This window comes from Ranitomeya variabilis, chromosome 2 (genome assembly GCF_051348905.1).
Source record: "Ranitomeya variabilis isolate aRanVar5 chromosome 2, aRanVar5.hap1, whole genome shotgun sequence".
NCBI lineage: Eukaryota > Metazoa > Chordata > Amphibia > Anura > Dendrobatidae > Ranitomeya > Ranitomeya variabilis.
In genome coordinates this window covers 481,586,007-481,600,542 of record NC_135233.1, presented here as the reverse complement: position 1 = coordinate 481,600,542, position 14,536 = coordinate 481,586,007, and the positions used below count along the sequence as shown (strand labels likewise).

Here is a 14,536-nt window from a genome sequence, read left to right as displayed (position 1 = left end):
GTAAAGAAAGATATCCACTGCAGAAATCTAAATATCCTAATCACATACACAGCAATAAGATTTCCTATAAAACCATACTATATGTTTGTAAAGTCATACTATGGCTACAAAGCTGAAAATCATTATTTACCAGCTCTCAATGATAACTGACTATTCAATTTGTAGTGATAATTTTTGAGCACTTTATTTGAGTGACTTTAACACTACATGTGGACATGTCTGGTCTTCATTTTTTTTTGCATGTGACGTCATACTATGGCTGCAAAGCTGAAAATCGTTATTTACCAGCTCTCAATGATAACTGAGCTGACTATTCAATTTGTAGGGATAATTTTTGAGCACTTTATTTGTGTGACTTTAACATTACATGTGTACATGTCCGCTCTTTGTTTTTTTGCATATGATGTCATACTATGCCTACAAAGCTGAAAATCATTATTTACCAGCTCTCAATGATATCTGTGCCGACCACTCAATTTGCAGGGATAATTTTGAGCACTTTACATGTGACTTTAACACTGCATGTGGACATGTCTACTCTTCAGAGACCATCCTAGACCACTGAACAAGAAGTTTTTCACCATTTCTATCAGCTGGATGCTGAACTGAACCGTACACACTATTTTAGTAATTCCAATTATTGCAGTTGGATCAGAGGCATTTAACTTATGAAGTTAATATTGTAATCCAAGTCGTGTATGGGATCTTGTACAACATATTTGTTAGGGCTCGCTCACATGAACGTACACATCGGGCAAGTCCTATCTGATGTTTTATCGGATTGAAGCACTAGGACCAATGTTGTTCAATGCTGAAGTCCTCATCGGCGTTTTTTTTTCTCATACACATTCAGCATGAGAAAAATATTAGTTCTGAACAAATCCAATAGCACTCAACCACTTTAATTCTATGGGTGAGTGGAAAACATCGCACAGCCCTGAAGTATGGAGAAGATGGAGAATTTTTATTCTCAGTCTTCTCCTTACCTGTGTTACAATTCTCTCTTCTGAGAAAATCAGATCACACTAAGCTGACACTCGGATCAAACGCTGATCAGAGTTTAATCAAAGTATCATTTGCATAATTGATCCGATTCTCATGCATGAGAGGGTCTACGCTCGTGTGACCCTGCCTTACTGTGCATGAAACTTGTATGCTGGCATATGTCCCTATAATTCATTGGAAAATAAATCTTTCTATACGCTGGCATATGTTTCTAGGAACAGAGAGTCACACGATGTATTGGCTCATAGCATCGCTGCACGCCATTGTATGGATGTATATGGTACATCATGGATCTGTACCTCAATTCCTCTGAAATAATGGAAATTTTTAACTGCCTAAAGATGTTCCCCCCAAAAATGCTGTGAGATACCCTCCGGCTAAATACAATAAAAATTAGCATTAAATATAAAGGCCCAATTGTATAATCAGGAGAGCTGAGGAAATAAAAAAATAAGCAAAAACTGGCCACTTTTGACCTAGTGACAGGTCTTCTTTAAATGACTACATAGGTGTTCTAATAACTGAAGACCCAAATATGCACCTATGAAAAGTTGTCAAAGATTTTTTTAGGCACACTCAACTGGCAACACTTATCAGAATGTTTTCTATATCCATTTTGAATCACATTATTGTTAAATTCCACTTAGTAATATAAAATATTGGTAAATAATAATACGGTTAAACATTGTAAGTTCAAAAAACTTTACTATAAGGATTGAAGAGCGTGCCCTTGATTTACCTGGGGCTGTAATGACTGCACCCATACAGGTCAGGTGGCCTCTTTCACATGTGCTGTGAATATAAAATAGTAAGTGGATTAATCATAAAAATGACAGATGTTCTGCTTTTTAGGCAGTGATAGTTTACAAATATCAAAAGAATAAGCTAGAAAAAAATTACATCCGGACAAGTATACATACAGACTATGATAAGGCAATCAGAGGGAACCAGATTAGTTTCCAGGATTGATATTCAAATAAGGACAGCACTGGTATATAAAATAGGCCAGATATAAGAACTAATTTTAAAATGTTTAAAAGGGTTGTCCGGCCTTAATCTACAAGTCTGCAGTCACTCTATGTGACTGTAGACTTGTGAATCCTCCTATCGCTCTGTAAGGAATCTCTGGCGCCGTAAGCGGGTGGTCATGTGACCACAAATATGTGATTTGCATACTTTCGGACACATTCCGACTAGTCTGTGTCTGGCATCGCTCAATACACTTGCATTCAGTGAGGCCGCGCCCATCTAGTTGGCATGTGACTGTATGCAAATCACATACTTGTGGTCATGTGCCCGCCACTCCCAACACTGAAGAATCCTTGCAGTGCAAACAATGTGAGGATTCACAAGTGTACGGTCACATAGAGCGACTGCAGACTTGAAGCCTGAGATGGGAAAACCTCTTTAATGTAGAATAAGGTGGACCACAAGAATACGAACTAGAGATAATAAAAACTGACTTTTTTACAAGCTTACCATGTAATTCCATTCTCCTCCACCATTTCTCCAGATTCCATGACGTTGCCTTGATAGTAACATGGACATGAAGTTGACGTTACACAGTCTCCATTATCATTCAGATACGTTCCTTCTCTGCACACACAACCATCCACCGGGGAGAATTCAAAGTCAAATGTTACATCATCATTACTCCGAGATCGGCAGGTATGCTGACACCTTGTCACATTGTACTGGTATACTTGGGACTCTTTGCAAGACTTTGTGTACTTTTCTGCAAGAAGCAATAGTAACAGTAGAAGATGAACAACAAAGGTTCTTAAAGACAGGACACATTAACAAGGACTAAATGAGTATTTGGTGACTACTTACCACAAACACTGTCCCTCCACCCACTAAGAGTGACACCTTTCTTGGCACATACATAGGCATATGATGCCAGAGCTGCACACATGCATTCCTCACTGTCTTTACAGCTGCATGTGTCTGAAAGGCAGTGCTAAAAAACACAACACACACACCAGAGAAAGGCGCTAATTAGAGATGATTCCACGCATTATTGAAATGACAACTTCCAAATGATTAGCAAAAGAAATGGTGAAGTATCCACAATCAGTGATGGTTTGGGGAGCCATGTCATCTGCTGGTGTAGGTCCACTGTGTTTTATCAAGACCAAAGTGAGCGCAGAAGTCTATCCAGGAAATGTTAGAGCACTTCATGCTTTTCTCTGTCGACAAGCTTTTTGGAGATGGAAATTTCATTCTCCAGCAGGACTTGGCACCTGTCCACACTGCCAAAAGTACCAATACCTGGTTTACAAACAACAGTATCACTGAGCTTGATTGGCCAGCAAACTCGCCTGACCTTAACCCCATAGAGAATCTATAGAGTATTGTCAAGTGGAAGATGAGACAAAAGACCCAACAATGCAGACGAGCTGAAGGCTGCTATCAAAGTAACCTGGGCTTCCATAACCCCTCAGCAGTGCCACAGGCTGAATACCTCCATGCTACGCATTGATGCAGTAATTGATTCAAAAGGAGCCCCAACAAGTATTGAGTGCATTTACTGAACGAACATTTCAGTAGGCCAACATTTCGGATTTTAAAATCATTTTTCAAGCTGGTGTTATAAAGTATTCTAATTTACTGAGATACTGACTTTTGGGTTTTCATTGGCTGTAAGCCATAATCATCAACATTAACAGAAATAAACAATTGAAATAGATCACTCTGTTTGTAATGACTCTATATAATATATGAGCTTCACTTTTTGTATTGAAGAACTGAAATAAATTAACTTTTTGATGATATTCTAATTTTGTGAGATGTACCTGTATATGGATGCTAGGTGAGGATAAAAATCGTAAACTCGCATAGCACTCACATGACATAAGTTGAACCATATGGATTCCATTTGTCCAACTTTTCAGGAGCAACATCAGAGCTATTTTTTATACAGTAATGTCAGCGAGCCCTTACAGCCTTGTGCCTGTAAATGTATTAAGTGGTCTGTATGGCTGACACTGTCATGGAAGCACCATAGCATGTAAAACTGGTCTATGCAAAAAATTATGGACACACTGCATCTCTTTCCACAAAAAGAAAAGTTAGAAGCTATTTATTACCGTGTAATATATATGTGGATTTTCTACGCTGTGGCACAGGGAGAAGGGTCCAGTAGGAGATGTAAGCAGGGCACACCAGTGTTGTGCATATTTCTCTGTAAAAAGACACAATTCTTTCATTTTAACGAGCAAGAACAATGCGCAATAAATTAGTTACACTGTAATAATAAATCCAATTTAATTACCGTAAATAAAAGTACATTAGTAGCATTGAAGCTGTGCATAAACTAGGCAAAGTATGTGTGCCTTATATGAGATAGTGACAGGACAATATGTTTGCTCTACTCTCCCAAGATTTCTATCACATGCATGCTAGACTCCAGGATGAATATATTTAATGCAGGAAAAGCTGGATGAGGCATAAGGAATCCAGGGAAGATGGATATTTCTAACAAATATACTATGCTAAGGGATTTGGTAGCTTCTGTTTTTGGTCTTGGATTTTTATGGCATGATAGGCACATTTGGAAGCAGACCTGTCCTTCCCTTCCTTGTTATCTTTAGGGCCATTGATATGTCCCAATGTTGGGACTTTTTCATTGCTTAGTTTAGAAAAGTTTCTACTTTGGTTGGAAAACTGTTAAAAAGTGACATTTGCTTCTTTCAGGCAATAGGTCACTTATTTTGTCAGCAGCATAGAAGGGGTTATTTTGCATTTTGAGCCTGGATGTAAGGCTACATTCCTGTAATGAGCTTTTGGTGAGTTTTTGATGTAGAATTTCTGCACCGTATCTGCACCCATTATCTGAATTAGGTTTCTGGAAATTCAATCCACTTTGCTTGAACGCTGCGTTTTTGACAAAGTGAAAACATGCAGCATCAAAAATGTGGTAAAAGCGGGAACGTAGCCTGAAGGTTTTCCATTTATGTCTCTTACTGAACTGATCTTATTTTGCTACTGCTACACAGATAATCTTCCACACGTGGGCTATGTTTCCAAGATGAGTTTTTGGTGCGCTTTTGAGGCTGCAGGTTTTCAGCGCCCATTAAGTTAAATAAGTGACTTGCCTTTTTTTGAAAATACACAGTGTAAAAAACTCAACAAAAACTCATTGTGGGAACGTAGCCTTGCAAGAACTGTTGTGAATTTGGATTCTGGGCTCCCCCGGTGGCTACTGGTGGAATTGAACTTGTGACATCATCTTCCCTGTTCACCTGTTCTGATTAGATCTGGGTGTCGCTATATAACCTGGCTTCTCTGTTAGATGCTTGCCGGTCAACAATGTTATCAGAAGCCTCTCTGTGCTTGTTCCTGCTCCCAGACATCTACTAGATAAGTTGGACATTCGTCCATGTTTTGTTTTTGTATTTTGGTTCCAGTTCACAGCTGCAGTTTCGTTACTGTGTCTGGAAAGCTCTTGTTGATCAGGAATTGCCACTCTGGTATTATGAGTTAATGCCAGAGTCCTAAAGTAATTTCTGGATGTGTTTTGTTAGGGTTTTCTATTGACCATGAAAGTATGCTTTCTGTCTTCTGCTATCTAGAAAGCGGACCTCAAATTTGCTAAAACTATTTTCCTGCTGCGTTTGTTGTTTCATCTCATATCACCGCCAATATATGTGGGGGGCTTCTGTCTCTTTTTTTTTTGGGCATTTCTCTAGAGGTGAGTCAGGTCTTATATTTCCCTCTGCTAGCATTATTTAGTTCTCCGGCCGGCGCTGGGCATATAGGGATAAAAAGTAGGACATGCTACCTGGCTACTTCTAGTTGTGCGGTAGGTTTAGTTCATGGTCAGTACAGTTACATCTTCCAAGAGCTTGTTCCTATAGAGGCTTATGCTAGTTCTCTGGCCATGGAGATCATGACAGTTTGACCGGCCCACTAAAGGGTTAAAATCTTTGGCTGAGAAAGGAGAGAAATAAGAAGTCTGCTGAGAGTTTTTTTTTTTTTTTTTTTTTTTCTGTGCTCTTAATTGGATCACTTGCCAGTCTGTCTATGCTGCAGTCTTTCTTTTTTTTCTCTCTCCTTATAATCTTTGAATGGCTTTGTGTTCACCTGTTAATAATGGATCTTCAGAGTGTAACTGCAGGTTTGAATAATCTCACCACGAAAGTACAAAATTTGCAAGATTTTATTATTCATGCTCCGGTATCTGAGCCGAGAATTCCTTTGCCGGAATTCTTCTCAGGGAATAGATCTAGCTTTCAGAATTTTAGAAATAATTGTAAGCTATTTTTGTCCCTGAAATCTCGTTCTGCTGGAGACCCTGCACAGCAGGTTGGGATTGTGATTTCCTTGCTCCGCGGCGACCCTCAAGACTGGGCTTTTGCATTGGCACCAGGGGATCCTGCGTTGCGCAATGTGGATGCGTTTTTTTTGGCCTTGGGCTTGCTGTATGAGGAACCTCATTTGGAACTTCAGGCAGAAAAAACTTTGATGTCCCTATCGCAGGGGCAAGATGAAGCTGAAATTTACTGCCAAAGATTCCGTAAATGGTCTGTGCTTACTCAGTGGAATGAGTGTGCCTTGGCGGCTACTTTCAGAGAGGGTCTCTCTGATGCCATTAAGGATGTTATGGTGGGGTTCCCTGTGCCTGCGGGTCTGAATGAGTCCATGACAATGGCCATTCAGATCGATAGGCGTCTGCGGGAGCGCAAACCAGTGCACCATCTGGCGGTGTCCACTGAGAAGACGCCAGAAAGCATGCAGTGTGATAGAATTCTGTCCAGAAGCGAGCGGCAGAATTTTAGACGGAAAAATGGGTTGTGTTTCTATTGTGGGGATTCTACTCATGTTATATCAGCATGCTCTAAACGTACTAAAAAGCTTGATAAATCTGTTTCCATTGGCACTTTACAGTCTAAATTTATTTTGTCTGTGACCCTGATTTGCTCTTTGTCATCTATTACTACTGACGCCTATATCGACTCTGGCGCCGCTTTGAGTCTTATGGATTGGTCCTTTGCCAATCGTTGTGGGTATGATTTAGAGCCTTTGGAAACTCTTATTCCTCTGAAGGGGATTGACTCCACCCCATTGGCTAATAATAAACCACAATACTGGACACAAGTGACTATGTGTATTAATCCGGATCACCAGGAGACTATTCGTTTTCTGGTGCTGTATAATCTACATGATGATTTGGTGCTAGGATTGCCATGGCTGCAGTCTCACAACCCAGTCCTTGACTGGAGAGCTATGTCTGTGTTGAGCTGGGGATGTAAGGGGACTCATGGGGACGTACCTTTGGTGTCCATTTCATCATCTATCCCCTCTGAAATCCCTGAGTTCCTGTCTGACTATCGTGACGTCTTTGAAGAACCCAAGCTGGGTTCACTACCTCCGCACCGTGAGTGCGATTGTGCTATAGATTTAATTCCGGGTAGTAAATACCCAAAGGGTCGTTTATTTAATCTGTCTGTGCCTGAACATACTGCTATGCGAGAATATATAAAGGAGTCCTTGGAAAAGGGACATATTCGTCCATCGTCATCTCCCTTAGGAGCCGGTTTTTTCTTTGTGTCAAAAAAAGACGGCTCTTTGAGACCATGTATCGATTATCGGCTTTTGAATAAAATCACTGTAAAATATCAATACCCATTGCCGTTGCTGACTGATTTGTTTGCTCGCATAAAGGGGGCCAAGTGGTTCTCTAAGATTGATCTCCGTGGGGCGTATAATTTGGTGCGGATCAGGCAGGGGGATGAGTGGAAAACCGCATTTAATACGCCCGAGGGCCACTTTGAGTATTTGGTGATGCCTTTTGGTCTTTCTAATGCCCCTTCAGTCTTCCAGTCCTTTATGCATGATATTTTCCGCGATTTTTTGGATAAATTTATGATAGTGTATCTGGATGATATTCTGATTTTTTCGGATGACTGGGACTCTCATGTCCGGCAAGTTAAGAGGGTTTTTCAGGTTTTGCGGTCTAATTCTCTGTGTGTCAAGGGTTCTAAGTGCGTTTTTGGGGTTCAGAGAATTTCCTTTTTGGGATATATTTTTTCTCCCTCTTCCATTGAGATGGATCCTGTCAAGGTTCAAGCTATTTGTGATTGGACGCAGCACTCTTCTCTTAAAAGTCTTCAGAAATTTTTGGGCTTTGCCAACTTTTATCGTCGATTTATTTCTGGTTTTTCGGATGTCGTTAAGCCATTGACCGATTTGACTAGACAGGGTGCTGATGTTGCTAATTGGTCCCCTGATGCTGTGGAGGCCTTTCAGGAGCTTAAGCGCTGTTTTTCTTCTGCCCCTGTGTTGCGTCAGCCTGATGTGACTCTTCCTTTTCAGGTTGAGGTCGACGCTTCTGAGATCGGAGCTGGGGCAGTGTTGTCGCAGAAAAGTTCTGACTGCGCCGTGATGAGGCCTTGTGCCTTCTTTTCCCGTAAATTTTCGCCCGCTGAGCGGAATTATGATGTTGGGAATCGGGAGCTTTTGGCCATGAAGTGGGCGTTTGAGGAGTGGCGCCATTGGCTCGAGGGGGCCAGACATCAGGTGGTGGTATTGACTGACCACAAAAATTTGATTTATCTTGAGACCGCCAGGCGCCTGAATCCTAGACAGGCGCGCTGGTCATTATTTTTTTCTCGGTTTAATTTTGTGGTATCGTACCTACCAGGTTCTAAGAATGTTAAGGCGGATGCCCTTTCTAGGAGTTTTGAGCCTGATTCACCTGGCAACTCTGACCCCACAGGTATTCTTAAGGAGGGAGTTATCTTGTCAGCCGTTTCTCCAGACCTGCGGCGGGCCTTGCAGGAGTTTCAGGCGGATAGACCGGATCGTTGTCCGCCTGATAGGCTGTTTGTTCCTGATGATTGGACCAGTAAAGTCATCTCTGAGGTGCATTCTTCTGCGTTGGCAGGTCATCCTGGAATTTTTGGTACCAGGGATTTGGTGGCAAGATCCTTCTGGTGGCCTTCCCTGTCACGAGATGTGCGAGGCTTTGTGCAGTCTTGTGACGTTTGTGCTCGGGCCAAGCCTTGTTGTTCTCGGGCTAGTGGATTATTGTTGCCCTTGCCTATTCCTAAGAGGCCTTGGACACACATCTCGATGGATTTTATTTCAGATCTGCCTGTTTCTCAGAAGATGTCTGTCATCTGGGTGGTGTGTGACCGTTTTTCTAAGATGGTTCATTTGGTTCCCCTGCCCAAATTGCCTTCTTCTTCCGAGTTGGTGCCCCTGTTTTTTCAAAATGTTGTTCGTTTGCATGGTATTCCTGAGAATATCGTTTCTGACAGAGGAACCCAATTTGTGTCTAGATTTTGGCGGGCATTTTGTGCTAGGATGGGCATAGATTTGTCTTTTTCGTCTGCTTTTCACCCTCAGACTAATGGCCAGACCGAGCGGACTAATCAGACCCTGGAGACATATCTGAGGTGTTTTGTGTCTGCTGACCAGGATGATTGGGTTGCTTTTTTGCCATTGGCGGAGTTCGCCCTCAATAATCGGGCCAGCTCTGCCACCTTGGTTTCCCCGTTTTTCTGTAATTCGGGGTTCCATCCTCGATTTTCCTCCGGTCAGATGGAATCCTCGGATTGTCCTGGAGTGGATGCGGTGGTGGAGAGATTGCATCATATCTGGGGGCAGGTGATGGACAATTTAAAGTTGTCCCAGGAGAAGACTCAGCTTTTTGCCAACCGTCACCGTCGTGTTGGTCCTCGGCTTTGTGTTGGAGATTTGGTGTGGTTGTCTTCTCGTTTTGTCCCTATGAGGGTCTCATCTCCTAAGTTTAAGCCTCGGTTCATCGGTCCGTATAAAATATTGGAGATTCTTAACCCTGTTTCCTTCCGTTTGGACCTCCCTGCATCCTTTTCTATTCATAACGTTTTTCATCGGTCGTTATTGCGCAGGTATGAGGCACCGGTTGTGCCTTCCGTTGAGCCTCCTGCTCCGGTGTTGGTTGAGGGTGAGTTGGAGTACGTTGTGGAAAAAATCCTAGACTCCCGTGTTTCCAGACGGAGACTCCAGTATCTGGTCAAGTGGAAGGGATATGGCCAGGAGGATAATTCTTGGGTCACTGCATCTGATGTTCATGCCTCTGATCTGGTTCGTGCCTTTCATAGGGCCCATCCTGATCGCCCTGGTGGTTCTGGTGAGGGTTCGGTGCCCCCTCCTTGAGGGGGGGGGTACTGTTGTGAATTTGGATTCTGGGCTCCCCCGGTGGCTACTGGTGGAATTGAACTTGTGACATCATCTTCCCTGTTCACCTGTTCTGATTAGATCTGGGTGTCGCTATATAACCTGGCTTCTCTGTTAGATGCTTGCCGGTCAACAATGTTATCAGAAGCCTCTCTGTGCTTGTTCCTGCTCCCAGACATCTACTAGATAAGTTGGACATTCGTCCATGTTTTGTTTTTGTATTTTGGTTCCAGTTCACAGCTGCAGTTTCGTTACTGTGTCTGGAAAGCTCTTGTTGATCAGGAATTGCCACTCTGGTATTATGAGTTAATGCCAGAGTCCTAAAGTAATTTCTGGATGTGTTTTGTTAGGGTTTTCTATTGACCATGAAAGTATGCTTTCTGTCTTCTGCTATCTAGAAAGCGGACCTCAAATTTGCTAAAACTATTTTCCTGCTGCGTTTGTTGTTTCATCTCATATCACCGCCAATATATGTGGGGGGCTTCTGTCTCTTTTTTTTTTGGGCATTTCTCTAGAGGTGAGTCAGGTCTTATATTTCCCTCTGCTAGCATTATTTAGTTCTCCGGCCGGCGCTGGGCATATAGGGATAAAAAGTAGGACATGCTACCTGGCTACTTCTAGTTGTGCGGTAGGTTTAGTTCATGGTCAGTACAGTTACATCTTCCAAGAGCTTGTTCCTATAGAGGCTTATGCTAGTTCTCTGGCCATGGAGATCATGACAAAGAACACTGTATAAGACCATGTTCACACGTTCAGTATTTTTCATCAATATTTGGAAGCCAAATCCAGGAGTGAGTGACAAATGCAGAAGTGGTGACGTGTTTCTATTATACTTTTCCTCCGGTGGTTCCACTCCTGATTTTGCCCTACAAATACTAGTGAACAAATACTGACTGTATGAATGTTGTCTCACAAATTAAAAATAAAATTGTAATCACAGATCCTGAATATATTATGTTGTCTCATTTGTAAGACAAACCACTCCTGATATTTTTATACATCTGTGGGAATAATGCTTGTTATTGTATATACAGTATATCACCTACTCTTGCTGCTGTTTAACAGTGCATGAGTTTCTGTCTCTAGCAATAGTGTAATATTGCCAGTAAAGCACTGTTAAAGAAAAAAAAACAGGAAGTTCTTGTTCACTCTTTGTGTGTGTAGCTGGAGCAGTTTTACTTTCACTTTGCAAGTTGGCAGTCAAGAAGCTAAGATCCTAAGCTATAAGAAATACCAGTTGTAAGCTGTGTTATCTTTGTTCCTGAATAATATACACTCACCGGCCACATTATTAGGTACACCATGCTAGTAACGGGTTGGACCCCTTTTGCCTTCAGAACTGCCTCAATTCTTCGTGGCATAGATTCAACAAGGTGCTGGAAGCATTCCTCAGAGATTTTGGTCCATATTGACATGATGGCATCACACAGTTGCCGCAGATTTGTCGGCTGCACATCCCAAAGATGCTCCATACAAGGCAGGATGGATCCATGCTTTCATGTTGTTTATGCCAAATTCTGACCCTACCATCCGAATGTCGCAGCAGAAATCGAGACTCATCAGACCAAGCAACGTTTTTCCAATCTTCTACTGTCCAATTTCGATGAGCTTGTACAAATTGTAGCCTCAGTTTCCTGTTCTTAGCTGAAAGGAGTGGTACCCGGTGTGGTCTTCTGCTGCTGTAGCCCATCTGCCTCAAAGTTCGACGCACTGTGCGTTCAGAGATGCTCTTAGGCCTACCTTGGTTGTAATGGGTGGCGATTTGAGTCACTGTTGCCTTTCTATCAGCTCGAACCAGTCTGCCCATTCTCCTCTGACCTCTGGCATCAACAAGGCATTTCCGCCCACAGAACTGCCGCTCACTGGATTTTTTTTCTTTTTCAGACCATTCTCTGTAAACCCTAGAGATGGTTGTGCGTGAAAATCCCAGTAGATCAGCAGTTTCTGAAATACTCAGACCAGACCTTCTGGCACCAACAACCATGCCACGTTCAAAGGCACTCAAATCACCTTTCTTCCCCATACTGATGCTCGGTTTGAACTGCAGGAGATTGTCTTGACCATGTCTACATGCCTAAATGCACTGAGTTGCCGCCATGTGATTGGCTGATTAGAAATTAAGTGTTAACAAGAAGTTGGACAGGTTACCTAATAAAGTGGCCAGTGAGTGTATATATATATTCATGGTTAAACGGCTGGACAGTATAGAGTTGAATCAGCTGTCAACATCTCTATGAGAAGAAGGGAAAAAATGGATGTCTCCAAAAAAGGTGTGGTAGGATTCACTTTTTCCAATCCTTTTTTGTAATGTGTAAAAGGGCAGGATCAATTAGAGCAGTTCTTGCTAATAATGCATTTGCTAGCTTTAGTAACCCCGTCAGTTAATGAAGGTCATCTCCATCAGACCTTGTCCATTGTACTAGTGTTTGAACATTCACATACCTTTCTCCAAATTTTGAGAACATGGGTCCTCATAACTGTTCTTGATATTGGGACAGTTGCTATTACTCTTCCACGTATTAGCAAAACTCGCAGCGGTCCCTTCAGCAACTCCGCTAATTGCCTTAAAGTCATCGCTCTGAATGTTGTTGAAGTTTCCACATAGTCCTTATAAGAGGAAAAATATATATATGTATATTATGTATATAATATAATAGATATGTTACAAATGTTCAATGGGTAGTTATCGGAATTTTATCAGTAATACCCCCACCCTCCCCCTGTATCCAACAGACTCACTGGTCTGGCTCCTGAACCTCCTTACCATGAGCCTTTATCGCTGGGGGCAGGTACTATTACATGACGTCCATTTCAATTTAGCAGGCACCACCCTCTCTCTAACGTACATATATATTAATAGGCCATAAGGATAGAGGTTGTCATAATCAGGCCATTCTGTAAGAGGGTTATTCCCAAAATATCAATCATAGATCAGTGGTTTAAAATCCCCAAATAAATAAAGTTGTCAAATGCAATCAATTTCCAGAAGTTCTTGATGCTCTAGTCTAGACATTGCCCCTTGATGACTTGCATGTCACAACAGGCTTTTGCCTATCGGGTTGTCCATGGATGTGTCCTATACTTCTGTCATGACAGGTCACACATGCTCAGTGGATACCTGCTATTCCTCTTTAATGGGTGTCCTTTTAAATTTTCAGTGAGATAGCGCAAATGTCATTGCATTCTCCTCACTGTTCCAAATGGTCATGGGCATTGTTTGTCTGCTAATGTCAAAGGAGGAACATCACTCCTTCTCTCTGACTGCACAGATTGGCTATGCAATAGACAAAGCAGAGCAAGAGCAGAACGACCAGTTAATAAGCAAATACTGATTTTTTTTTTTACTAAGGTCATGGATATTTATGTACATATTTGTTATAATGGATGCCTCCTATATATAAATACAATATAAATACACACAGAGCCTTTAGCTATGATCGCTCAAACAGAAACTGTTTCTGTTGCCCACAGAAGCCAATCAGAAGTCAGCTTTCATTTTTTAAACATCTCGGGTACAATGAAAGCTGCACTGTGATTGGTTGCTATGGGCAAAAAATATTCTAAAACACATGCAGAATATTAGAAACTATGCACAGCACCATGTCTCATTTTTTCCCTAGAGGCCACTCAGGGCTGGATTTAAGAGGTGGGTGGCCCGGGCTCATTTTGGAGGGAGGCCCATTTTTCAAAGTGCTGCAATATGTAATACAAAAACACAAAATGAAACAAACACAAGTTTATTTAACAAAATCATTTACGCAGAGTAATTTAAGTAAAATCATTCATTTTTTACAATCCGGGCACTTTCCTTGATTTTTGTGCTGCAAAATCACTAATGACGTCACTAAAGTCCAATTCACGCAGTATATCTGACTTTGTCAACCCTTGAAGTCCTGAAAGGGTGTTTAAAGATTAAAATATGTACATATGTATATATGTATGTATATTGTAGAAATGTGGGCTGTCTATATCAAAGACTGCTGCTAGGCTGTATATATCAGAGACTTCTGCTGGGCAGTATATGTATGAGAGGCTTCCGCTGGGCTGTATATGTATGAGAGGCGTCTGCTGGGCTGTATATGTCAGAGACTTCTGCTGGGCTGTATATGTCAGAGACTTCTGCTGGGCTGTATATGTCAGAGACTTCTGCTGGGCTGTATATGTCAGAGACTTCTGCTGGGCTGTATATGTATGAGAGGCTTCTGCTGGGCTGTATATACAGTATATGAGGGGCTTCTGCTGGGCTGTATATATATGAGGGGCTTCTTCTGGGATCTATATGTCAGAGGCTTCTGTTGGGCTCTATATGTATGAGAGGCTTCTACTGGGCTGTACATGTACGAGAGGATTCTGCTGGGCTGTACAT

General features: G+C 41.9%; 1 protein-coding gene across 1 annotated transcript in view; it reads right to left on the bottom strand.

Moving 5' to 3' along the window:
* Positions 1-14,536, bottom strand: part of LOC143803850 (mucin-5AC-like) — a 157,102-nt gene that overhangs the window by 62,952 nt on the left and 79,614 nt on the right. The window contains exons 13-17 of the mRNA XM_077281614.1: positions 12,613-12,777; positions 4,095-4,189; positions 2,839-2,965; positions 2,485-2,740; positions 1,745-1,797 (exon numbers count right to left, since the gene is read on the bottom strand). Of these exons, the coding sequence (XP_077137729.1) occupies positions 1,745-1,797; positions 2,485-2,740; positions 2,839-2,965; positions 4,095-4,189; positions 12,613-12,777 (696 nt within the window). The remainder of the gene's footprint in view (positions 1-1,744; positions 1,798-2,484; positions 2,741-2,838; positions 2,966-4,094; positions 4,190-12,612; positions 12,778-14,536) is intronic.